The sequence below is a fragment of the Marmota flaviventris genome, chromosome 3 (assembly GCF_047511675.1).
Source record: "Marmota flaviventris isolate mMarFla1 chromosome 3, mMarFla1.hap1, whole genome shotgun sequence".
NCBI lineage: Eukaryota > Metazoa > Chordata > Mammalia > Rodentia > Sciuridae > Marmota > Marmota flaviventris.
Genome location: NC_092500.1, coordinates 131,738,964 through 131,763,972, shown reverse-complemented (window position 1 = coordinate 131,763,972; position 25,009 = coordinate 131,738,964). Strand labels below are relative to the sequence as shown.

The following is a 25,009-nucleotide window of genomic DNA, read 5'->3' as shown; positions in this document are numbered from 1 at the left end:
TAATTTCTGGTTTCTTTTTGGTTTTTTTAATTTATTCATTCAGCCAAAACTCAATGCCTACCTTAGGTCATTGTAAGTGTCCTGGGAGATAAATATGTGGTTAATGGTACTGTTTATAAGGAGCTAAAAAACTGAATGATTACGACATTATCCAACACATTGAAACAGGTGTGCTAAAAAGAGGTAATTTTTTTTTTTGCTTTGGTACAGTCATATAAAATATAGACCTAAGGTAAGATCTTTTCTGGCATTTTTATTTTTAAAGCATTAGTATATAGACATGTATGTCTTTGTGTAAGAAACCACAAATTTAGATGAACAGGCAATTGGAGGAACATGCTTTAATTCAGAAAAATTAACTGAAAGCTTGCTTTAAATGTCAGATTTCTATGGTGTAAATGTTTGCTCCATAAAATTGCTAATATTGAATAAGACTCTGGAAACAGATTAGTGTTTAAAAACTATTTTCAAATGGAGATCAACCAGAAATAAAGTAAAATTTATTATCATACCTTGAAGACATCATGAAAAAAAATGATGTGATATGCTTCAAAGACCAAATATACCTTAAGGTCAGAATGATTGAATTCTGTTCTTGGCTCTTTTGTTTTGTAAATATGTGGCTATGGCTCTAGAAATTTCAGTTTACTCATTTATAAATGGTTATATTCATACCCATTCCACAAGGCATTTGAGAGGACTAGTGAAATGGGATTAAGGTGCTGGGATAGTTTGTAGCACATAGTAGAACTTCAATAAATTAGATTGTACTCATTTGATAAAGTTTTAGAAGCTTCTGAACATATTCAGAATGGACACATATGAGTCTAACATTCCCTACATCCCCGCTTAAATTGTCCATATTATCTAAGCTCAGTCACAGGTGGCAGTTGAATAAAAATCAGTTGTTGGTTACCAGGTAATCTATAAAGTGTGTAACTGAATTAACTTTTATTGGAGTTTGGCCTTCCCTTTCTCCCCACCCATAAATAAATTTGTTTAAATTAGCAAGTTAACAAATTCAAAAATGTGTTTTTGAGATATGCACCCATTTTTAAATACTTATTAATTAAAAAGTAATATATAACTGAAAATAATACCACAATATTTATTTGAATTCCATAAAGCACATCTAGTGAAACATGAGGAAGATATAGGATTAGTGTAAGAATTTTGCATTTATATTTAAGTTTTGGAATTGAATACATTCATCATATTGTAATATAAACAGAATTTCTCATTATTTTTGGTGAGTAGACCCCCTCCCTCAATATAACTCTTCTCTAAATATCATGTTTGCAGGATTTTAGCAATCCCTATGTGGTATATTATTACTTAGAAGACTCCTCAAGGAACCAGGCCTCTTATTACTTTTGCTTCTACCTAGTTCCCTCCCATACTGACCCTGATATTAGCTGGGACTGCTTTGGTAAATAACATAAAGACAAAAGTGATGATTGTTCATTCGAAGGCAAGCCCCTGAATTGGTCTGGCAGCCTCTGATGTTCAGAATGCTCCTTCTCCAAACTCGGCTGCTATTCCATGAGGCACCTCTGGTGGCATGTGGAGAGGTACATGTAAAAAAGAATTGAGGCTCCTAATGAGCAGATCCACCTGTGCTTGTAAATAAATGATTCTAATTGTCCAACCACCACAGGCATTCAAGCCCCATGTGAGTTTCTTGTTGAACCTTCAAGTGGTGTCAGTCATCCTAACATCCAAGCTCTTGCCACATAGGCAGAATAACTGCCCAGGTAACTCACCATTGCTGAGGTTGCTTTTTATGTAGTAATAGAGAACTAAAATACCCTGACTATAAGAACAGAAAATGCAATGCTTGTTATCTAATAGGCAAGAAAGAATGTATCTTTTTTTCCCAAATGGATTACTTTGAGAATGATTTTCATAGCTACATAGCAGAATAAATGAGGATTTTTTAATGATCTTCCAAATATATTCACTTTATATCCAGTTATTTTAAATTTGCATCTTACAATTTGAGAGGTTTTCCCCCATAGCAAAATAATTTCATGTGTATATTTTGGGGTCATGATATTATGAGCAAAGGCATAAACTGAAAGCTAGAAGATGAAATATTAAATTATAAGTAACTATTATTAGCTATATGGTTGGGCAAGTTTTATATCTGAGTCCTCAATTTTTTTAAATCTTGAAATGTAAAGGATTTGAGCCTTGTGACTTCTAAACTACCTTTTAATTCTAACATTCTAAGACTGTAATATGTTTTATTCGTTTTTTAGCAGTTAGTAGTAACAAGCAGTAACACAATTGGATTGCTTAAGAGTCTGTAGTGTCACCTTGGAGACAATACTCTGGTATCTGGATTAAAGTTTATATAGAGCCCTCTTCCCCTATAAGAAAGCACTAACATTACCAGGGGGCACATATCTGGCCTCCCCTGGTTCTTAGTGCCCTTTATCATTTTCCTTATTCTTGTCAAATCTTGGTCGATAAAAGGTCATACCATTTTTAAACTTTCCAACTTTTATGGATCATAGTTCAGGCATTTCTTGGGATTACAAGAAGGTCAAAATTCATTAAGTCTGCATCAGGGAACTCTTCAAGTACTTAGGTTTAATTATATATCTAATCAAATCACTTCTTTAGAGTACTACTTGCTGAGCAATGGGTGTCTTCTGTAATACAGAAATTCCTTAGAGCATTTTTTTCTTGCCTACTTAAGTTGGGAAATATTGTATAAAATCCTTATGCTTGTGTATTCATCTTGTAACAATAGGGCCTTGAAAATGTCTTGTCTTAGAATTTTTCACTGGGGAATCACTTACGCTACAAAAATCTCCATTTTGTCAAGAACAACACTCCTACTGAGGGTAATTAATATTCATGCCAACTATGCTGTTTTACTCTTCAAGAAATGATTCTTTAATGGAACAGGACACAGTGTTTAACATCAGGAGGTGAGACTGTTGTCCGTTTTACCTGGATTTAGCCACCCTCTCTCCTCCTAGCTTTGGATTCTCCTGCATTCATATCCTAAAGTACAATTTTCCTGTGGTTATCTCCTTTACCTTAATTGAGGGATAAGACGGGAATTAAGTATTGAATCATTTGGCTATGAGTAAAATTCATACGAAAATTTTATTTAGAAGCCAAGTTGCAAAAGTGACACTTCAGCATCTATTTTTTTAAATTATTAAAATTTATGTGTGAAGCCCTTCCCCCATCCTTCATCCACCACCCCAGTTTTTCCCCCTGCCTCTACAGGTAAACCAAGTTGTCTCAGTATGCAGTAGCTGGAAAAACATCTACCCAAAAGACTGGCAAGAGAGAAGGATAAGGAAGAAATGTGTAGGGTAGCTTCAGTGATATTGCTGGTGTCATAGTTCAGCTGAATAGAATAGTGGGTGATGGTATTTTTTAATTGTGCTTTGTAACTTAAATTTTCATTGTTTTTATTGTAATATTTTTTTTTGTTTTAGTTATACATGACAGTAGATTACACTTTGATACATCATATATAATGGAGTACAATTTCTCATTCTTCTGGTTGTACATGATGTAGAATCCCACCAGTTGTATAGTTACATATGTACATAGGGTAATAATGTCTGATTCATTCTACTATCTTTCCTACCTCCATGCCTCCTCCCCTCCCTTCACTCCCTTTTACCTAATCTAAAGTAACTCTGTTCTTCCCTAGCCCCCCATTGTGAATTAGCATCTGCATATCAGAGAAAACATTCAGCTTTTGATTTTTATGTGTCAAATGTTACATGATGAAGATAGTTAAAAACACCCCTATAATCATTATGGCTTGTGTACTCTTTGTTGCTTGAACACACTGTTGAGTTAATATCATTTGACAGTAGAATTGTACAAAAAGTTCTTAAAACCTTTAAATAAAGAGAGAACTGTTCTGTGTAAAAGCCTTGCTTAGGTGAAAAGATGATCTGATTCCAGGAAATCTTTCTAGCCTGATGAGAATCCACAAAAAGAAAATAAAGAGTTAATTATAGATTTAAGAATTCTGAAATTACCTCTAGCTTTGAATTAGCATTATTAATATAGTTGGTTGCAAACATAAACATGGTATCTTTAATCAGCTTGAACTACCATGTCATTGACAGGGTGCCTTGAACAACAGAATTTTATTTCTCATAGTTCTGAAGGCTGGGAAATCCAAGATCAAGGTGCCAGCATGTTTGGTGGCTGGTGAGGACTCTCTGGCTGTATTCTTGCGCTTTGCTTATATAATAAAGTAAAAGCAAGCTCTCTGTGTAAGATAAGAGGGCACTAATCCCATCATGAGGGCCCCACCCTCATCAGAACTTAATTACCTCCCAAAGAAACTGTCTTCGAGATACTATCACATTAGAGATTAGGATTTAAAAATATATGAATCTGGGAGGGGGGATACAAGCATTTAATCATTAATAACTTGGTTATTTTTATATTATGGGCTTTTAAAGAATATTTATATTTGTAGATGGACACAATACCTTTTTTAAAAAATTTATTTTTATGTGGTACCGAGGATCAAACCCAGTTCCTCACATGTGCAAGGCAAGCACTGTATCACTGAGCTATAACTCCAGCCCTTGTAGTATAATCTTTTTAATTTAACTAAAAGGAAAATCATTCAAGAAGCCTACTTCTCTTTTTCCCTGTCCCTCTCCCATTTGTTCACTTGTTCAATTAAATCTGAATTATAAAGAGAATTTCTAAAAATATCAAGAATCTTCATGCTATACCTTCATAAGATAAAAAGAATGCTTTCAGTAACTAGTAAGAAGCATCATTCTCTTCTAAGAATGGCATCAGAAGTAAAACTTTAAAAATGTAAATAACATGCATAATTATTTGAAGTCCATATTTGGGTAGGTTAACTAATATATCTGGAAACAGATTAATTCTAAAGGGGAATTGTTTCATAATTTGGTTTTCCTGTTGTAAAGTTGTTTTATTTTTTAATAGTAAGATCATAATAATCTTAAATACCATAAAAATATTCACGAAAATAATCTTCTACCTTTATAGAGGTTTCAGTACCTGTTACAATTGGGGGAGAAGGCTGTGGACAGGAAACAAAACTAGAGATCTCTGCTTTTGCCATTACATGTCTTTTGGATTCATGTACGTAAATCCAGAAACCGCAAGGATGTTATCACTGCAGGGACTTTGAGGTGGCAATGTGTGGCCAAAGTCCTGGAGGTCTTAACCACATTAAAGTCAGCTACAGGAATTTGCCAGTTTCTGATTTACAGTTAAAATGACTACCTAATGAAGTAAGGTTGAAGGATTCTCTCCTGTGTAATCTTTAGATTCCATTTAGTGCAACAGTTATCTATTATAAACATTACTTAGGTTTTCATATCTAAGCATCAACGATTCTAAGATTGCAAATATCAGGAACTCATGAAGTTTGAACGGTATAAATATTTCTCATAAAATATAAAAATGAGGCTATTATCCCATCAGGAAATCTGACTTCCATAAAGTCTACCAGCTATTTCTCATTAAACAATGAAAAACTAATGTTGTACTTTGAGAGTACTAAGCATTTTGTTTTTGTCCCGTACAAACTGTATGAAAGCGTGCTATAAACTTATTTTGGGAGGCTGAGGCTGGAGAAAAGAGACAAATTGCTGACTGTTGAAGAATTCCCTTGGAGTTTACACAATGATAATGTTAAGTTGAAATTGACTGAAGCTGACGTTCAGAACTTTATTATCACAAAGATCACTTTATGTGATCCTGTTCATTCTTTTTTTGTTCACTTCCTTTCTCTCTCTTTTTCTTCTTAATACGTGCCCTTAAAGGCAGCCCTTGGTATTCTCACTTTAATTTTTTACTATTTAAAGCAATTAAAATAAAAAGCACTTATTTTTGTAAAATAGTTCATAAAAGTTCCATAACTTTTCAGATGCCTAATATGTTTTGCTGAGTATATATTTTGTCTCTGAGGCTATAACATCCATCATTATTCTAACTCTATTCATGTAATTTATTTGCAATTCATAAAATATTATTTGGAAGAGGCCTTAAATGGCAACTAGTCCAGCAATGCATTGTTGAAACTTTCATTGTGAATAATTCTGATAGGTTCTGCTTAACTACATTTTTTTTTTTTTAAAAAAAGAGATGGCTCACTGATATAGATGAGTTTGATCTGGATTTAGTGCCCAATATAGGGTGTCATACTTTAAAAAGGGATATTGACCATCCAGAGGGGGACCAGAAAGCTAGTCAGGAAAATTACTTTATAAGAAGTAGTTGAAGCAGCTGGAGGGGCATAATTCAGGAACATACCACTGGGAAGGAAGCCAAACAAAATTATACTTTTCAATTTCAATTTCAATTTTGTTCTTCCTTGATATGAGATACACACACACACACACACACATTTAAAGCAGTACTGGGGTTTGGGGATTAAACCCAGGGATACTTTACCACTGAGCTACATTCCCAGCCCTTTTTTATTTTTTACTTTATATTTACTGGGTTTTTTTAGATAGCTATTATTATTAAGGAGTTTCACAATTCTGGGGTGCCCATTCTAATGGTATGGTCATACTGTCAATATTGATAGTTTGTGTGGTGACCTGTGGATCAGAGTACTAAAGTAGTCAGAAACAAGAAGATCCCTGCCCACATTAGTAATTCTTTTTGCCACTTACCCATGCTGATTTGTTTCTTAACATCCTGTCTAGAACCTGAGCTTCCAACCAAAAGCATGAAAGTTCTAAGTTCATACTACCTAGATTTGATCCCTGTCTCCTCTATTGTTTCCCTGTTCCTTGGTTTCCTCATTTATTCTAGTTGTAGTTTCTATCTCAGGTAGTTGCCGTGTAAAGCAAACAGTACATACAGTGCACTTTGTCATGCTCTTTTTTGTAGTTCAAGAATTAAGAAACTTCAGGGAAACTATCTGATCTTCATTGTGATTTTTTAAAATTTAAATCCCTTGAAAAGACGAGCATTAAGAATGAGATATATTTCTATGGATACTTGTCCATATTGATTCTCTAGCTTTTAATTTGTTTAGATTCTGATCTAAGTATCACTGTCTCAAAGAGCTTCTTAGCTCTTTGCTTTTTGGCAGATTAATCATGCCTCTGTGCCTGATAGAAATTTAATAAAGCTCTGATTATGTGTTTATTGTATTTTCCTAGGAATTTTATCATAATGGCTGATGTGAAAGGGAAACACTGATCTATCTTAACTAAATAATAGATTAAAATGAGATATATTTTGAAAAGATAGAGCAAAAATTGAACTACTTAAATATCTATTTGTAGGCAATGGGTAGGTAATTATGGTACAAGCACACAATGGAAATACAGTACAGTCATAAAACAATAAGACAGACTTCTATGTAGTAACATAAGAGGAAAAAAGTAAATTGCTAAATAATATAATGCAATCCTATTTGTGTGACAAAAACAACAACAACAAAAACTCAAGAGGATGCTGGGCATAGTGGTGCATGCTTAAAATCCCAGCTGCTCAGCAGGCTGAGGCAAGAAGATTACAAAATTGAGGCTAGCCTGGACACCTTAGCAAAAGACCCTGTCTCAAAACAGAAGAAAAAGGGGTGGGGATGTAACTCAGTGGTAGAGTGCTTGCCTAGCATGAGACCCTGGGTTTGATGCCCAGTACCAGAATATAAAAAACAACAATAAAATCAACATATAACAACAAAAACCTCAAGAGGAGAAAAAAATGCACATTCATAGGCGTGGAAAAATCTCAAATGATATTTGAGCAACTGTAAACAGTGATTACCTTTGAAAGAGAGGCTTGTTGGACTGGAGGGAGAAATAGAACATTTTACATCATATTTTTGTGTACTATTTGAATTTTTAGAGGGAATATATTATTTTTATTATTTAAAAAGGAACTCTATTGAGAGAATGTTTAAAAAATATAAAGTAATTGATAATTGAGACCAGTTAAAACTGAGAAAAAATATATACAATACCTCATCTTTTTAAGTGAAACTGGAAGAAGCATGTTTTTATACATTCAAAAAGTCAAATTTTTAAATGAGTATGGTTTTGTGTTTCTTTATACTTATATGTAGTTTTTAAGAGATGAGGAAAGTTAAAAAAGAAAAACCTACAAAAATGATGTTTAAGACTCATGAGTTCATAGAGATAGGATTTGCAAAACTCATGGTAGATTGAGTGATTTTATCAATAGAAGAATAATATCCAGACATTTTTTTGTCACCCCAGTGGCTGAGGAAGGAGAAGCAAGTTCAAAGCCAGCTTCAGCAACTTAACAAAATCCTAAGCAACTTCTCAAAAATAATTTGAAAGGACCAGGGATGTAGCTCAGTGGTAAATCGCCCCTGGGTTCTATTCCCGGTACCAAAAATAAATAAATAATAAAAATAAAAGACCATATTCTGAAAAAAACAAAAATAAGGATGGATGAAGACTATTGCAGGTTTGAGCAACTTAAAGACTCAATAACCAAATAAACGTATTGGTCTTAATTCCAGCAAACCAATTTTAAACAGATAATTTTTGAGATAGGGAATTTGAATAATGACCTGGATATTAGGTGATAATGACATTTTACCACTACTATATGTGATAGTAACATTGGAGCTGTAGAAGAAAATTCCCATAAATTTTGGAGGCATCTATGGAATATGCAAAGATGAATTGTCAGAGTATCTTGAATTAGCTTTTGAATACTTCCAGGGAAAAAGTAGGACAAAAGAGATAGCAGAAGCTAATGTAGCAAAGTTCTGTTAATTAATGATTATTAAATCTAGCAGATCAGTACATAGATTGTTTTATGTTTCTTAAAACTTGTTCTTTTTTAAAAATTGTTTATAGTTGTAGTTGGACACAATATACTTTTATTTATTTATTTTTATGAGGTGCTTAGGATTGAACCCAGAGCCTCGCACATGCTAGTTGAGCACTCTACCGCTGAGCCCCAGCCCCAGCCCCAGCCCTTAAAACTTGCTCTTAATACAGCAAAGGTTTCATGTTCAAGTGCTGAAAGATCATGAAGTTTTTATCGAATCATTTTATAATCATAACTATAGAGCAAGTCTGGAGGAAAATTTTGAATACTACACTATATTATAGAGCTTGTATGGAACTGAGAAAGGCTGTGCTTGTCTGTTGAAGAAATGCATTGCTGGATGGAAAAAATTAATCTTTTATTATCTCTTGAGCCAACTTGTTTTAAATATGAGTCTTCTAATTTGGTAAATTAATGGGTGTTTGTCAGAATGCACATAAGTGTTTGCACATACAACTTTCTGGCTCACAGCAGCTCCGGAAACCAGAAACTCATTTGGCTTTAAGTCTATCTAGAGTCAGGTGACCAACCATCCCAGCTTGCCTGGAATCAGTGGGTTTCCTAAAATCAGTAAAGTCCTGGGCAAACCAGGACAAGCTGATCACCACATTTTGGAAAATCCCAAAGGAGTAGATCCAGATCAAACCGAATCCTCATCTTAAAGAAAACAAAATACACTAATCATGGGCTAGACAGCTCTCTGATGACTTATATCATAGCTTCACAGTTGTAGTTTTATATTTTCCTAAGGAATGTTTCGAACATCACACATGCCTGTGTTGAAATGTCAGTGTAAATTTTTTGTACAAATTTAAAGTCAAATTTACCATGTTGAATTATCCATATTGCCTCTTTCTTTTTAGTAATATAAATCAAAAGCTAATAATGACTTTTTTTTTTAAGTACCTTCCTAGATTAGGTCTTGAAAACATAAAGTATATTTTCTACTATCAGTGAACTCATGGTGAACTAGAGGATACAAATAAATAACTGTAATGTTTTTGTAACAAACATTTACAGTAAAAGATTGTGGCAAATAATTTGAAGTTTAGTTTTGACAGTTTTTTTTTTTTTATTTTTGTATAAGTATTATCAAAAGAAAAAAGAGGGAAGGAGAGAATTATTTGGAGTAGATGTTTTGCAGTCTTGTTTTATGCTTGTTCAGGGAATGCAGCCAGCTTTTTACTTCATAAAAACAGATTAATAACAATTGTCTTAAGAATATAAGAATTTTTATATTTTGTGATTTTTAGATGAAAAATATCATTGAGGTCTGGCTGTTTGTCTTTTATGGTTGTTGTTGACTTGAAAAGCATCCCCAGCACTATTAGACCAAGAAACCCTTTCCTCTGCACCTAGCAGTCATTTATGAGATAGCAATATGTGTTTTGTGTTAAAATGTAAATGCTGAAGTTCTGCTAGGGTTGAATATGTAATAATACATCTAGCCATATTCATAGTTGTCATTATTTTTTTGCTCATTGGGAAGAAAGGATGAGGGTGTGGAAATATTTTATATTCTTGACACATACCACCATATAGTTCTTCCAAAGCTGATAGCTAAATTCTGCCTTTATAAAAATTTTATTATTTTAATATAAATCCTCAGAAATATTTTTTCTTCCATTGTTGTTTGGGTTTATTAAGAAGTAATATGTGAATTTTAAGTTAGAAAGTATTTTGTTACTAGCTTTTAATTTTTTTCCAGAGGCACTTACTTCACTTAGTATAATCTAATTCTAAGTGGTCTCAGCTAAGTAATAATTATGGTATTTGAGTTATGTAGACCAGAGTGAAGTGAATGAAGGATAACAGAGTAAAATATGATACCAGAAAGTTGAAAGTGGATAGTAGGGGAGATTGTTTTCAGCCTTCTAGGTCATTCTAACAATGTTAACTTTAACCTGGAGTGTGATGAAGAATGTCTGGAAGATTTTGTGTAGATCACTAGTCTATCTAACTTAAATTACAGGATTTCTTTGTTGCTATGTCGTGTAGACTCTAAGGGGATTATTGTGAAAGCAGGGAGATAAAATAGAAGGCTGTTGCAATCAACCAACTGAAAGACCAGGTTGGTGATAAATAGATATGATGAGGAGTTACTGGATTCTGGATATATTTAGTGGGTATAACCAATAGAAATAGTCTGATAGGGTGAATATAGTATGTAAAGATAGATGGGAATCAAGAAAGACATTCAAAATTTCTGGCCTGAGTAAATGAAATGATGAAGTAACCATTAGCAGAGGTAAAAGCATTTTTTTTTTTTTTCAGCATAAGTTTTAGGGAAAATACTAGGAGCTTGGTTGTGAACTGTAAACATGAGTATCTCCTATTCATGTGATGTCAAGCAGGCAGTTGGTTTATGAGAGTGTGGATGTCATCAGCGAGGACTAGGTTGGAGATATAATTGAACTGTCAGTTTATGGATGTTATTTAAAGTGACAATACTGCAAGAGATCACTGAAGGAGTGAGTATAGACAATGAAGAAAAGATGTCTAAATCAGAGCTCTACAGTACCCCAGCGTCAAGAAAATGAGGACCAAATAGTAAAGACTAATAAAGAATGACTGGTGAGTTGGGAGGAAAATGAAGAGTGTAGTATTCTAGACATTTCACATAAGAAGTGATCCATAAAATCAAATAATGCTGATAGGTCAAGTAAGGTGAGGACTGTATAAATAACCATTAAAAACATCTAAATGTGTAAGCTACTTAATAAGTAGTAACTACCATTTATTGACCTTTTTCTTTGTGATAAATGCTTTATTAGGTTTTGTATAGTTATCTTTAATCCATAAGACAGCCCTGCATGATAAGGATTATAATTTCTACTTATCAGATATTGGAAGTCAAGTAAGTTTTTTGTTACTGTACTAAAATACGAATTACTTCTTAGAAAAGAGGCTTAATTTGCTCATAGTTTTGGAGGTTCAGGGTTGTGTCACTGGCATCAGTTTAACTCTGGTGAGGTCCCTCTGAGCTGTGTCACACCAAGGGAAACAATGGAAAAAGACAGTGAATTTTGTTTACCCACAAGTCTCAACTCGAGAGCTGGAGAATCTTCCGCATCCTACTCGCTCTCTTCTGTTTGCTTCTAGGGAGGATTCTTTTTGCGCCTCTGGCCTTTGATGGCACCCTGAATTTCCCTTAGCAGTATTTTTCACATTATACTGCATCCCCTGCTTTCTCTCTTTACTTGACCCCTTAGAAACTAGAGTTCTGTTTCCTCTCTTTGACCTTCTGAATAAAGAATTAGTTGATTTGACTTTTTGTTAGGTACTCTGTGTTTTATTGGACTTTTCTAGGTTACCACACCATCCCTAACACTATATACTCTCAGATACATGATGGATACTAAGATATTTTATGTGAATGCAGGTGATGACCAGGTTTGTTTTTAGCCTTTTCCTTCTGAATTGTGGTTTTGTATTTATAATGCACTCTCTCTGACATTACCACTGATGTATCACAAAGGTACTTTAAATCCAATAAACCTAAATCCCAGATTCTTTCCCTCAGGGTCTCCCCACTCCTCTTCTCTCCCTCCTTCTTCTGTCATTGACATTTCCAAACTGAGAGTATCCTGTACCATCCACATCAGTTAGTTATCAGAGTCCATCAATTCTGCTTTCTAATAGTTTTTGAAATTCATTACCTTAGTTCCATATTTTTGCATAGCTTTATTTTATGATTTTTATCACTTTTCTACCTTTCCAATGACAAAGCCTTCTAATTTATCTAAGTTTATATAAATTTCAGTAGTTTAAAAAGAAATATATTACCATTTTAAAGCATTGTAAATGAAACATCTGGAAACAATGATTATTACATTTTACCCTTCTAAATAAACTACTGTGTTTATTTAGTGTGTACATTTTCATTCATTAAGGACTTTGTTCATTTCCAGAAATAAAGTATTGAATCAATTGTGTGCAAATTGTGTAAAAGACATTTAATATATAATAGAGGAAGTTTTTTTCTATTCATAAGCAATAAAGATGCCACCTTGTCCATAAAATATTAAATTTTAGCTATTCCCTATAAGAGCTTACTGACTTACTGACCATATATCCAAAGCAGTCCTTATCTATGGAGGAAGCTTCCCAACCATATTTAAATTACAGTTTTTTCCCAAAATGGGCCAAGATGGAGTAAAAGGGACCAGATTTACCTTGCTTCCTGAAACAATAAGAAAAATGGGCAAAACATAAATCAATGGTTTTGGACTTGCTTATTAGGCAGAATGTGACAATAGTCACTCAGAAGAGGAAACTAGTAAGGTGAAATGTACAATTGTTCCAACTCTGTCTAGGAAGAATTTTCATGTTTTAATGTAGGAAAGGCGACCTGGTGGTCTCCCTGAGTTGAGGTGGACTTGCAGGGACATCACTGGTGAAAAGTTACTAAGACACAGGTCCTATATCAGGTCCCCTTACAGTCTTCAGCTGGGACTGATTAACATGGAATGAAGAAAGTGTCTGAGACTAATAAAGGAGCCACCCAAAAGGTTTAGAGATCATAGGCGGTTAGACAGAATCTGTAATACTTTCTGTTACCACCAGCCAGAGTGGAAGACCCTCTTAATTCTTTGGATATCATGAAGTACTCAGGAGGGCAATACCTCAGGGCAAAAGTAGTGCCATGCTAAGGGCTGTTCTGGTCCTGCCTAACAAAGCTTAAAAATAAAGCTTTGAAAGTAGTCTAATACATGTCTGATTGAAGTCCCAGCAGAGAAGATTGTGAAAGAGGAAGCAGAAAAAATATTTAATGAACTAATAGCTAAAAGTTATCCCAATTTAGTGAAAACTAGAGCCAAGAAACTCAACAAGACCTAAGCACGAACAAAAAACAAAAAAATAATAAATAAAATTAAAAAACCATGAAGAAAACTATGCCAAGGTACTTCACAATCTAATTGCTTAAATCCAATGATAAAGAGAAAATGTTTATGTATCTAAAGGGAAAAAGCATGTGTACAAGGAAACAGAGATAATGCTGGTGGCAGATTTCTTAAAGCAATGCCACCCAAAGACAGTGGAGCAACATCTGTAAAATAGGAAGAAAAAAGAATAGTCAGGTGTCCTTTCTATTTAGGACTCTCTTCTAATCTACCTCAATTCTTCATTAGTAGCTGTGTATTGCTTAAAATATTTTGTAAGAGACTGTCAGAATTTATAAAAAGTATGGAGTATTTCAAAAGCAGTAATATATGATATAATATATAATAATTCCGTTGTGTTTTGACATTTGGAATAGGTGAAGAAAATAAATTGAAAATCTTAGTAAATCCCAAGCCCCCAAATAGAAATTATAAAAATGAAAGAGAATTAAAGCATATTAGAGCCTGTGTAAGAAACTATTATAGTATTTAAATATCAAATGAGCAAAGGTGGAAAACTGCCATGGTTGCAGGGAAGTTTTTAATTAAAGTGAAGTTCTTTCTGATTGCTTGAAGGTGAGAAGTTTGATTATTTTAATTACTATATTTAATTTTAGCAGAGAATCTTTTAATAACCTAGTTCAAATTAAAAATTTGTCAGAAATTAGTTGAGAAAAAATGTATTTTCCTCTTGTTTATACTGTAAATGTGGTATATAAAATAGAAGATTAAATACTATCTTGGTATATTTCATTGCACTACAGTGTAGTATACTAGTTTAGATTTATTACTGGAGCCATATGGAATGAATAATGTGTTTTTGGTTTCCATTAAAATTTCTTCAAATAATTCTTAAGGTATACTTTTCAATCTTTTCTATTGACAAACATTTTGCAAGCAAAATCTTTAGATAAAGTTTTATGGTAGAATTGGGATTTAAAAGTTAAAACTTGAAAGGACAGGACTTAAATAGGATAAGGAAGAATGTTTCCATTTAAAAGAAATATAATATATGATATGACTTCTCAGAACAGTAAGAATGGTTCATGTTTGAAAGATAAAGAAGTAAATAGTGTAGGTAGGGTAGGTCTTGATTATTTGAAGGCCTTTGAAAAACAAATGAGTGAAATAGATGTTGTCCTAGTCCATTTTGTGTTGCTCTAACAAAATAGCTGTTGCCTAGTTATATATGAAGAAAAGGGGTATGTTTGTCTTACAATTCTTGCGGCCACATAGTCCTTGAAAACATCACATCAGCATCTGGCAAGGACCCCTTGACTGCTTGACCATAGGGTGGATAGCATCAAGTGCCAGGATTTGGGAGGAGTATAAAAGAGGGGTCACCTGGAAAGAAAAGAAGCAAGAGATTGAGCTGAGAAGGACAAACGTGCTTTATAACAGACCACTCTTGTGTTAACCAGTCCAGTCCCTCCAGAACAGTAAATTACTTTTGAGAAAAAGCATTACTCCCTCTTAAAGGCCCCAAATTTCTGGACATTGTTAAAGTTATGACCAACCCTCAAGATGAATTATGGTAGAGTCAGTTCAACATTCAAACCATAGCAAATGGCATCTAAGTTAGAATTTTCTTCTAAGGAGAATGAATTATCATTCATTCAGGTCTGAAATAAGAATTTTTGAATTTCAACCCAGTATTTTTTATATTAATTTTCATTGTGTTTAATTGTGAATAAATACAGATTAAAAAGCAAAGCAAGAACTTTTTAACCTGAAAAGGGGGATGTGTTTTTCTCTTCTAGTCCACTCCTTTACATCTAGCAGCAGGCTACAACAGAGTTCGTATAGTTCAACTTCTTCTTCAGCATGGTGCTGATGTTCACGCAAAAGACAAAGGGTAGGTGTATTAGTTTATTTCCTTTCAGTAGTTTTGTTTATGGAATATTATGCTTTATTTTTATCATCTGATTCTTCAAGGTTTTAAGCTCTGGACAAAGAAGGTCATATATCCCATTCATTAAGAATGTTCATAATTTTGATTTCAGACTTTACTTTCAAGTACCCACTTATTATTCAGACTTCTCATAATAATTTCCTAAATCATTCCTAATTTTATTGCAATTCTGTTATTTGAAGTTTTAAATTTGCTTTTGTGTTCCAGTCATCTTTTTTTAACTATTGAATTGCAGTAAAGAAATATAAAAGAAATTGGAAATTGTAATAATCTGGTAGCATAGCTATCATATTCATCAGGTATTAAAAGACCATCTCTTATTAATAAACCAAAATCATAAATATATAATATTCTAATTTGGTTAGTGAAATCTTGGACATCTAAACTGAGAAAACCTAGAAGATCCTTAATGAAGGTTAATATGGGAGAGGAATGAATGGGAACCAAGAAAGCATTTATGTCATTTATTTTATGAATGGAAGATTTTTTTTAAAACTTTGTACCAGCCTCCTATTTACTATCCAGGGATTATGAACAGTAAGTTTGTATTATTACTTTGAGATCTAAAAGATAATTCACCCTATCCCAGGTAAGGTAGATTATATTATACTCTTGTAATTGACATCAGAAAGAAGAGATGCCCTAGAGGAGAGTTTTTTGCATTCTGCCTCTTTCATTCAAGGAAACAGAGACATGAACTCAGTATTTGAGATATTTATGAGAAGGGGAATCTGTCCATTTCAAATATACAATTTTCCATGCTGTTTCTCTCTTGCCTGTGCCAAGTTTTGTGCCATATGCATATGGCATCCCAATAGTATAGGGGCATAAATGCCTGATCTTTGGAATATCTCTATTTCCTTGTGCATGTCTGAAAACAGATGGGTGTACAGTAAGCGAGTAATCAAGAAAAGTATACCACAGAAGGAGTTTTTGACCCGTTTAAACTATTTTGATATGCAAGTTGGATATTTAAGTTTTATGCTGCAAATTACCATGAAAGTGAGTTAAAATGGTAGAAACATTTCAATTCACTACCAGGTAACATTTCTTATAAATAATTAATACATAAAGCGTGCAATGCTGTATTTTTAATATGTTAATATTTGCTAGATTCTTGTTTCTTAGTACTTCGTAGATGAATAACTATAAGATGTTTGAAATTTAAGAATTTTAATTTGCTTCTTCATCAGTGGACTTGTGCCTCTTCATAATGCATGTTCATATGGACACTATGAAGTCACAGAACTACTACTAAAGGTAAGAAGCTCAAAATTCAAAACGTATGCTGCTTAAAAGTTATTGTTACTTTGTTTTGTTATTGTTGTTTGGCTAATAAGATTTTTAAGAGAATATGATAATTTTAAAAACTATTACCATTGCTTACAATTTTTTGAACATTCAACTAATAATTCAGCTGTTTTTTAAAACTGAAATTATTGCAATCACATTTCAAAAAGTTACAACTGAAATTTACAGTGCAAAAAAAATTTCTGAGTTTAATTTGATTCTGTGAAGTTATTACTAACCTAAAACATTTTTTCTCCATTCAGCATGGAGCTTGTGTTAATGCAATGGATCTCTGGCAGTTTACTCCACTACATGAGGCTGCTTCCAAGAATCGTGTAGAAGTCTGTTCTTTGTTACTGAGCCATGGTGCTGATCCTACTTTAGTCAACTGTCATGGGAAAAGTGCTGTGGATATGGCTCCAACTCCTGAACTTCGGGAGAGACTGACTTGTATGTATTTATACCCTAAAATCAGTATTACTGGCTATTAATCAGAATATCTGATTTCTTTTTAGTTATCAAAGCTAGTATTTTATCTAATTTACACAATACCCTTCCATTCTTACAAGCATACTAGTTTAAAATCCTCTTTTCTAATTCTGTACTTTCCTTCATGAATTACACAAGAATCTTATATACGTACACTATATATATTTTACAGTTATTCAAGACTAATACTAACTCATATGTGTTAAGGCTAATGAAGATGAAGCAAGGCAGCCATTGGCAGCCATTTAGTGAATACTTAGTGACAAACACTAGAAAAAGAACACTGTACAAACCAGAACAAAAATCTCCACATTCAGAGTGCTTATATTCTTATGCTATTGGTAATAATCAATGATATTTAACATTAAGTACTTTTATAGTCACATTTTTTTCACTGTGACAACAACTTAAAGGAGGAGAGTTTAATTGGGCTCATGATTTCAAAGTCTCAATCTTTGTTGGCCTAATTCTATTGTTCTGGGCCTAAGGTAAAGCAGAACATCATGGTAGAAGGACATAGTGGAGGAATCTGCCCAGCTCTTGGCAGCCGGAAAGCAGAGAGAGAGGGAGGGAGAGAGAGAATTTTTAAATAAACTTTGTGTTTTAGAATACTTTTTGAAATACAGAAAATTTATGAAGATGGTATAGAGTTCTCACATACCCCATACCAAGTTTCCTGTATTACCAGCATTTTACATTATTAGTAAGATACATTTGTCCCAATTAAAAACCAACATTGATTTAGATTTCTTTGGGTTTTACCTAAAATCCTTTTTCTTTTCTAGGGTCTTATTCAGGATGACATATAACATGTAATTACTGATTTAATTCTACATATGGACATTTCAGGTTTAAATTAAGCTAGGTGTCACCTAATTTTTAACTTTCCTACATCTAGGATTCTAAGAATCAAAAACAACCTAGTAAAGTTTTTGTTAAATTATAATTCAAGGACAAGGTATAATCAAAATCATGATAATATAATTTGTATTTAAATAGATTTTAAACTTGTCAAAATTAAAATAGAAAAACTTCCCTGTAATTTTCATCTTGTTTAGTGGAAATTTAAATTTATTTTGGTATTCAAATAAATGACATCTGTTAGACTATAGGACAGTGTAAACCAGATTGTAATTGTGCAAATGTCTTTTTAATGAACCTTGTAGAAGTTGATCCCACCCAGGTGACTCTTGCCATACGTTTTCTTGCTTTATATAATTCATCTTTCTAAGTATTTGGTCTAAATAGGAAAATTTACATTCTTTAAGAGAAAGATCTTTGATTTTGGTTTTCTTAACACCTGTACAAGTTCTTTGTTAACTAAGAAAAATGTGGGATCATATTTGTGTTTGCGCCTGTATATCCACCTAACTTAAGCCAAGGACAGTGTATTGTAAATACTATATGCTCAGCAAAATTCTCAGAATGAATTTGGGTGAGTGCCACTGTGCACACCCATAATCTCAGCTCCTCAGGAAACCTAGGGAAGAGAATCTTAAGGTTCAAGGCCAGTCGGGACTACATTAACAAGACCTTGTCCTAAAAAACCAAAGAACCAGGTGGGGTGGCATATGCCTTTAATCCCAGCAGCTCAGGAGGGTGAGACAGAAGGATAGCAAGTTCAAAGCCAGCCTCAGCAAGTTATGAGGTCCTAAGCGATTTAGTGAGATACAGTCTCAAAATTTAAAAAAGGGACTGGCAGGGCTGGGGGTGGGGGATACCAAAAAGAAAAAAAACAAAGAGAAGAAAATTTGACACTATTCAAAACTTATTTTACCATTTTCATATTTCCTTATTTTAATTTATATATTGACGCAGCTTTGTCTCAGTTGTTATTTTAATTTTTCCTCCTTTTAATCGTTTTAGAAATTATGAATACTATAAGAAGTTTTTTTTAATCTTTTTATTTGTATATGATAGCAGAATGCATTACAACTCTTATTACACATATAGAGCACAATTTTTCATATCTCTGGTTGTATACAAAATATATTCACACCAATTCGTGTCTTCATACCTGTATTTTGGATAATAATGATCATCACATTCCACCATCATTTATACTCCCATGCCCCCTCCCTTCCCCTCCCACACCTCTGCCCTAATTAGAGTTCGTCTATTCCTCCCATGCTCCCTCTCCCTATCCCACTATGAATCAGCCTCCTTATATCAGCATTTGGTTTTTTGGAATTGGCTAACTTCAGTTACATTATCTTCTCTAACTCCCCATTTACTTGCAGATGCCATGATTTTGTTCTCTTTTATTGCTGATATTCCATTGTGTATATATGTCACTTTTTTTTTAATCCATTCATCTATTGAAGAGCATCTAGGTTGATTCCATAGTTTAGCTATTGTGAATTGTGCTGCTATAAAAATTGATGTGGCTGTGTCCCTGTAGTATGCTATTTTTAAGTCATTTGAATATAGACCGAGGAGAGGGATACCTGGGTCAAATGGTGGTTCCATTCCCAATTTTCCATGAAATCTCCATACTACTTTCCATATTGGCTATACCAATTTACAGTTCTTCCAGCAGAGTTTGAGCGTACCTTTTCCCCCACATCCTCGCCAACACTTGTTGTTTGTATGCATAATAGGTGCCATTCTGACTGGAGTGAGATGAAATCTTAGAGTGGTTTTGATTTGCATTTCTCTGATTGCTAGAGATGATGAACATTTTTTCTTTTTTTTTTTTTTTTAATTTTTTATTGTTGGCTGTTCAAAACATTACATAGTTCTTGATATATCATATTTCACAATTTGATTCAAGTGGGTTATGAGCTCCCATTTTTACCCCATATACAGATTGCAGAATCACATCAGTTACACATCCATTGATTTACATATTGCCATACTAGTGTCTGTTGTATTCTGCTGTCTTTCCTATCCTCTACTATCCCCCCTCCCCTCCCCTCCCCTCCCCTCCCCTCTTCTCTCTCTGCCCCCTCTACTGACATTCGTTTGTCCCCCTTGTATTATTTTTCCCCTTCCCCTCACTTCCTCTTGTATGTACTTTTGTATAACTCTGAGGGTCTCCTTCCATTTCCATGCATTTTCCCTTCTCTCTCCCTTTCCCTCCCACCTCTCATCCCTGTTTAATGTTAATCTTCTTCTCATGCTCTTCGACCCTACTCTGTTCTTAGTTACTCTCCTTATATCAAAGAAGACATTTGACATTTGTTTTTTAGGGATTGGCTAGCTTCACTTAGCATAATCTGCTCTAATGCCATCCATTTCCCTGTAAATTCTATGATTTTGTCATTTTTTAATGCAGAGTAATACTCCATTGTGTATAAATGCCACATTTTTTTTATCCATTCATCCATTGAAGGGCATCTAGGTTGGTTCCACAGTCTTGCTATTGTGAATTGTGCTGCTATGAACATCGATGTAGCAGTGTCCCTGTAGCATGCTCTTTTTAGGTCTTTAGGGAATAGACCGAGAAGGGGAATAGCTGGGTCAAATGGTGGCTCCATTCCCAGCTTTCCAAGAAATCTCCATACTGCTTTCCAAATTGGCTGCACCAATTTGCAGTCCCACCAGCAATGTACAAGTGTACCCTTTTCCCCACATCCTCGGCAGCACTTGTTGTTGTTTGACTTCATAATGGCTGCCAATCTAACTGGAGTGAGATGGTATCTTAGGGTGGTTTTGATTTGCATTTCTCTGACTGCTAGAGATGGTGAGCATTTTTTCATGTACTTGTTGATTGACTGTATGTCCTCCTCTGAGAAGTGTCTGTTCAGGTCCTTGGCCCATTTGTTGATTGGGTTGTTTGTTCTCTTATTGTCTAATTTTTTGAGCTCTTTGTATACTCTGGATATTAGGGCTCTATCTGAAGTGTGAGGAGTAAAGATTTGTTCCCAGGATGTAGGCTCTCTATTTACCTCTCTTATTGTATCTTTTGCTGAGAAAAAACTTTTTAGTTTGAGTAAGTCCCATTTGTTGATTCTAGTTATTAACTTTTGTGCTATGGGTGTCCTATTGAGGAATTTGGAGCCCGACCCCACCGACTGTAGATCGTAGCCAACTTTTTCTTCTATCAGACGGCGCGTCTCTGATTTGATATCAAGCTCCTTGATCCATTTTGAATTAACTTTTGTGCATGGCGAGAGAAAGGGATTCAGTTTCATTTTGTTGCATATGGATTTCCAGTTTTCCCAGCACCATTTGTTGAAGATGCTATCCTTCCTCCATTGCATGCTTTTAGCCCCTTTATCAAATATAAGATAGTTGTAGTTTTGTGGATTGGTTTCTGTGTCCTCTATTCTGTACCATTGGTCCACCCGCCTGTTTTGGTACCAGTACCATGCTGTTTTTGTTACTATTGCTCTGTAATATAGTTTGAAGTCTGGTATCGCTATACCGCCTGATTCACACTTCCTGCTTAGCATTGTTTTTGCTATTCTGGGTCTTTTATTTTTCCATATGAATTTCATGATTGCTTTCTCTATTTCTACAAGAAATGCCGTTGGGATTTTGATTGGCATTGCATTAAACCTATAGAGAACTTTTGGTAATATCGCCATTTTGATGATGTTAGTTCTGCCTATCCATGAACAGGGTATATTTTTCCATCTTCTAAGATCTTCTTCTATTTCTCTCTTTAGGGTTCTGTAGTTTTCATTGTATAAGTCTTTCACCTCTTTTGTTAGGTTGATTCCCAAGTATTTTATTTTTTTTGAAGATATTGTGAATGGAGTGGTTGTCCTCATTTCCATTTCAGAGGATTTGTCGCTGATATACAGGAATGCCTTTGATTTATGCGTGTTGATTTTATATCCTGCCACTTTGCTGAATTCATTTATTAGCTCTAATAGTTTCTTTGTAGACCCTTTTGGGTCTGCTAGGTATAGAATCATGTCATCTGCAAATAGTGATAATTTAAGTTCTTCTTTTCCTATTTTGATGCCTTTAATTTCTTTCGTCTGTCTAATTGCTCTGGCCAGTGTTTCGAGAACTATGTTGAACAGAAGTGGTGAGAGAGGGCATCCCTGTCTTGTTCCAGATTTTAGAGGGAATGCCTTCAATTTTTCTCCATTCAGAATGATGCTAGCCTGAGGCTTAGCATAGATTGCTTTTACAATATTGAGGTATGTTCCTGTTATCCCTAGTTTTTCTAGAGTTTTGAACATAAAGGGATGCTGTACTTTGTCGAATGCTTTTTCCGCATCTATCGAGATGATCATATGGTTCTTATTTTTAAGTCTATTGATGTGGTGAATAACATTTATTGATTTCCTTATATTGAACCAGCCTTGCATCCCAGGGATGAATCCTACTTGATCATGGTGCACAATTTTTTTGATATGTTTTTGTATCCGAGTGGCCAGAATTTTATTGAGGATTTTTGCATCTAGGTTCATTAGAGATATTGGTCTGTAGTTTTCTTTCTTTGAAGTGTCTTTGTCTGGTTTAGGTATCAGGGTGATGTTGGCCTCGTAGAATGAATTTGGAAGTTCTCCCTCTTTTTCTATTTCCCGAAGTAGCTTGAAAAGTATTGGTATTAGTTCCTCTTTAAAGGTTTTGTAAAACTCTGCTGTATACCCATCCGGTCCTGGGCTTTTCTTAGTTGGTAGTCTTTTGATGGTTTCTTCTATTTCCTCAATTGATATTGGTCTGTTTAGGTTGTCTATATCCCCCTGACTCAATCTGGGCAGATCATATGACTTAAGAAATTTATCTATGCCTTCACTATCTTCTAATTTATTGGAGTATAAGGATTCAAAATAATTTTTGATTATCTTCTGTATTTCTGAAGTGTCTGTTGTGATATTGCCTCTTTCATCCCGTATGTTAGTGATTTGAGTTCTCTCTCTTCTTCTCTTCGCTAGCATGGCTAAGGGTCTGTCGATTTTGTTTATTTTTTCAAAGAACCAACTTTTAGTTTTGTCAATTTTTTCAATTGTTTCTTTTGTTTCGATTTCATTGATTTCAGCTCTGATTTTAATTATTTCTTGCCTTCTACTTCTTTTGCTGTTGTTTTGCTCTTCTTTTTCTAGGATTTTGAGATGAAGTATGAGATCATTTATTTGTTGGTTTTTTCTTTTTTTAAGGAATGAACTCCAAGCAATGAATTTTCCTCTTAGAACTGCTTTCAATGTGTCCCATAGATTCCGATATGTTGTGTCTGTGTTTTCATTAATCTCTAAGAATTTTTTAATTTCCTCCTTGATGTCTTCTATAACCCATTGATCATTCAGTAACCTATTGTTCATTCTCCAAGTGATATATTCTTTTTCCTTCCTTCTTTTATCGTTGATTTTCAGTTCCATTCCATTATGATCAGATAGGATGCATGGTATTATCTCTACTCCTTTGTATTGTCTAAGAGTTTCCCTGTGACATAATATATGATCTATTTTTGAGAAGGATCCATGTGCTGCTGAGAAAAAAGTGTAACTGCTTGATGTTGGGTGGTATATTCTATATATGTCAATTAAGTCTAGGTTATTAATTGTGTTATTGAGTTCTATAGTTTCCTTATTCAACTTTTGTTTGGAAGATCTGTCCAGTGGTGATAGAGGTGTGTTGAAGTCTCCCATGATTATTGTATGGTGGTCTATTAGACTCTTGAACTTGAGAAGAGTTTGTTTGATGAACATAGCTGCACCATTGTTTGGGGCATATATATTTATGATTGTTATGTCTTGTTGGTGTATGGTTCCCTTGAGCAGTATGTAGTGTCCCTCTTTATCCCTTTTGATTAACTTGGGCTTAAAATCTATTTTATTTGATATGAGTATGGATACTCCTGCTTGTTTCCGAAGTCCATATGAGTGATATGATTTTTCCCAACCTTTCACCTTCAGCCTATGTATGTCTTTTCCTATCAAATGCGTCTCCTGTAGGCAGCATATTGTTGGGTCTTGTTTTGTGATCCATTCTACTAGCCTGTGTCTCTTGATTGGTGAGTTTAAGCCATTAACATTTAGGGTTATTATTGAGATATGGGTTGTTCTTCCAGCCATATTTGTTTATTTATGTTACTAAACATGGTTTGTTTTCCACTTTGATTATTTTCCCCCCTTTAGTGTCCTACCTCCCACTGTTGGTTTTCATTGTTATTTTCCATTTCCTCTTCCTGTAATGTTTTGCCAAGGATGTTTTGAAGAGATGGTTTTCTAGCTGCAAATTCTTTTAACTTTTGTTTATCGTGGAAGGTTTTAATTTCATCTTCCATCCTGAAGCTTAATTTCGCTGGAAACACAATTCTTGGTTGGAACCCATTTTCTTTCAGTGTTTGAAATATGTTATTCCAGGATCTTCTAGCTTTCAGAGTCTGTGTTGAAAGATCAGCTGTTATCCTGATTGGCTTACCCCTAAATGTGATCTGCTTCCTTTCTCTTGTAGCTTTTAAAATTCTCTCCTTACTCTGTATGTTGGGCATCTTCATTATAATGTGTCTAGGTGTGGGTCTCTTATGATTTTGCACATTCGGCGTCCTGTAGGCTTCTAGGATTTGGGGTTCTGTCTCATTCTTCAAGTCTGGGAAGTTTTCTCGAATTATTTCATTGAATAGATTGCTCATTCCTTTGGTTTGAAACTCTGTTCCTTCCTGTATCCCAATGACTCTTAAATTTGGTCTCTTGATGTTATCCCATATTTCTTGGATGTTCTGCTCATG

At 34.2% G+C, this 25,009-nt stretch overlaps 1 protein-coding gene across 2 annotated transcripts in view; it reads left to right on the top strand.

Moving 5' to 3' along the window:
• Tnks (tankyrase) overlaps window positions 1–25,009 on the top strand; it is a 207,707-nt gene that overhangs the window by 108,356 nt on the left and 74,342 nt on the right. For both annotated transcript variants that reach the window (XM_027922696.3, XM_027922695.3), the window contains exons 6-8: window positions 15,449–15,543; window positions 16,794–16,860; window positions 17,154–17,340. In XM_027922696.3, coding sequence (XP_027778497.1) covers window positions 15,449–15,543; window positions 16,794–16,860; window positions 17,154–17,340 — 349 coding nt within the window. The remainder of the gene's footprint in view (window positions 1–15,448; window positions 15,544–16,793; window positions 16,861–17,153; window positions 17,341–25,009) is intronic.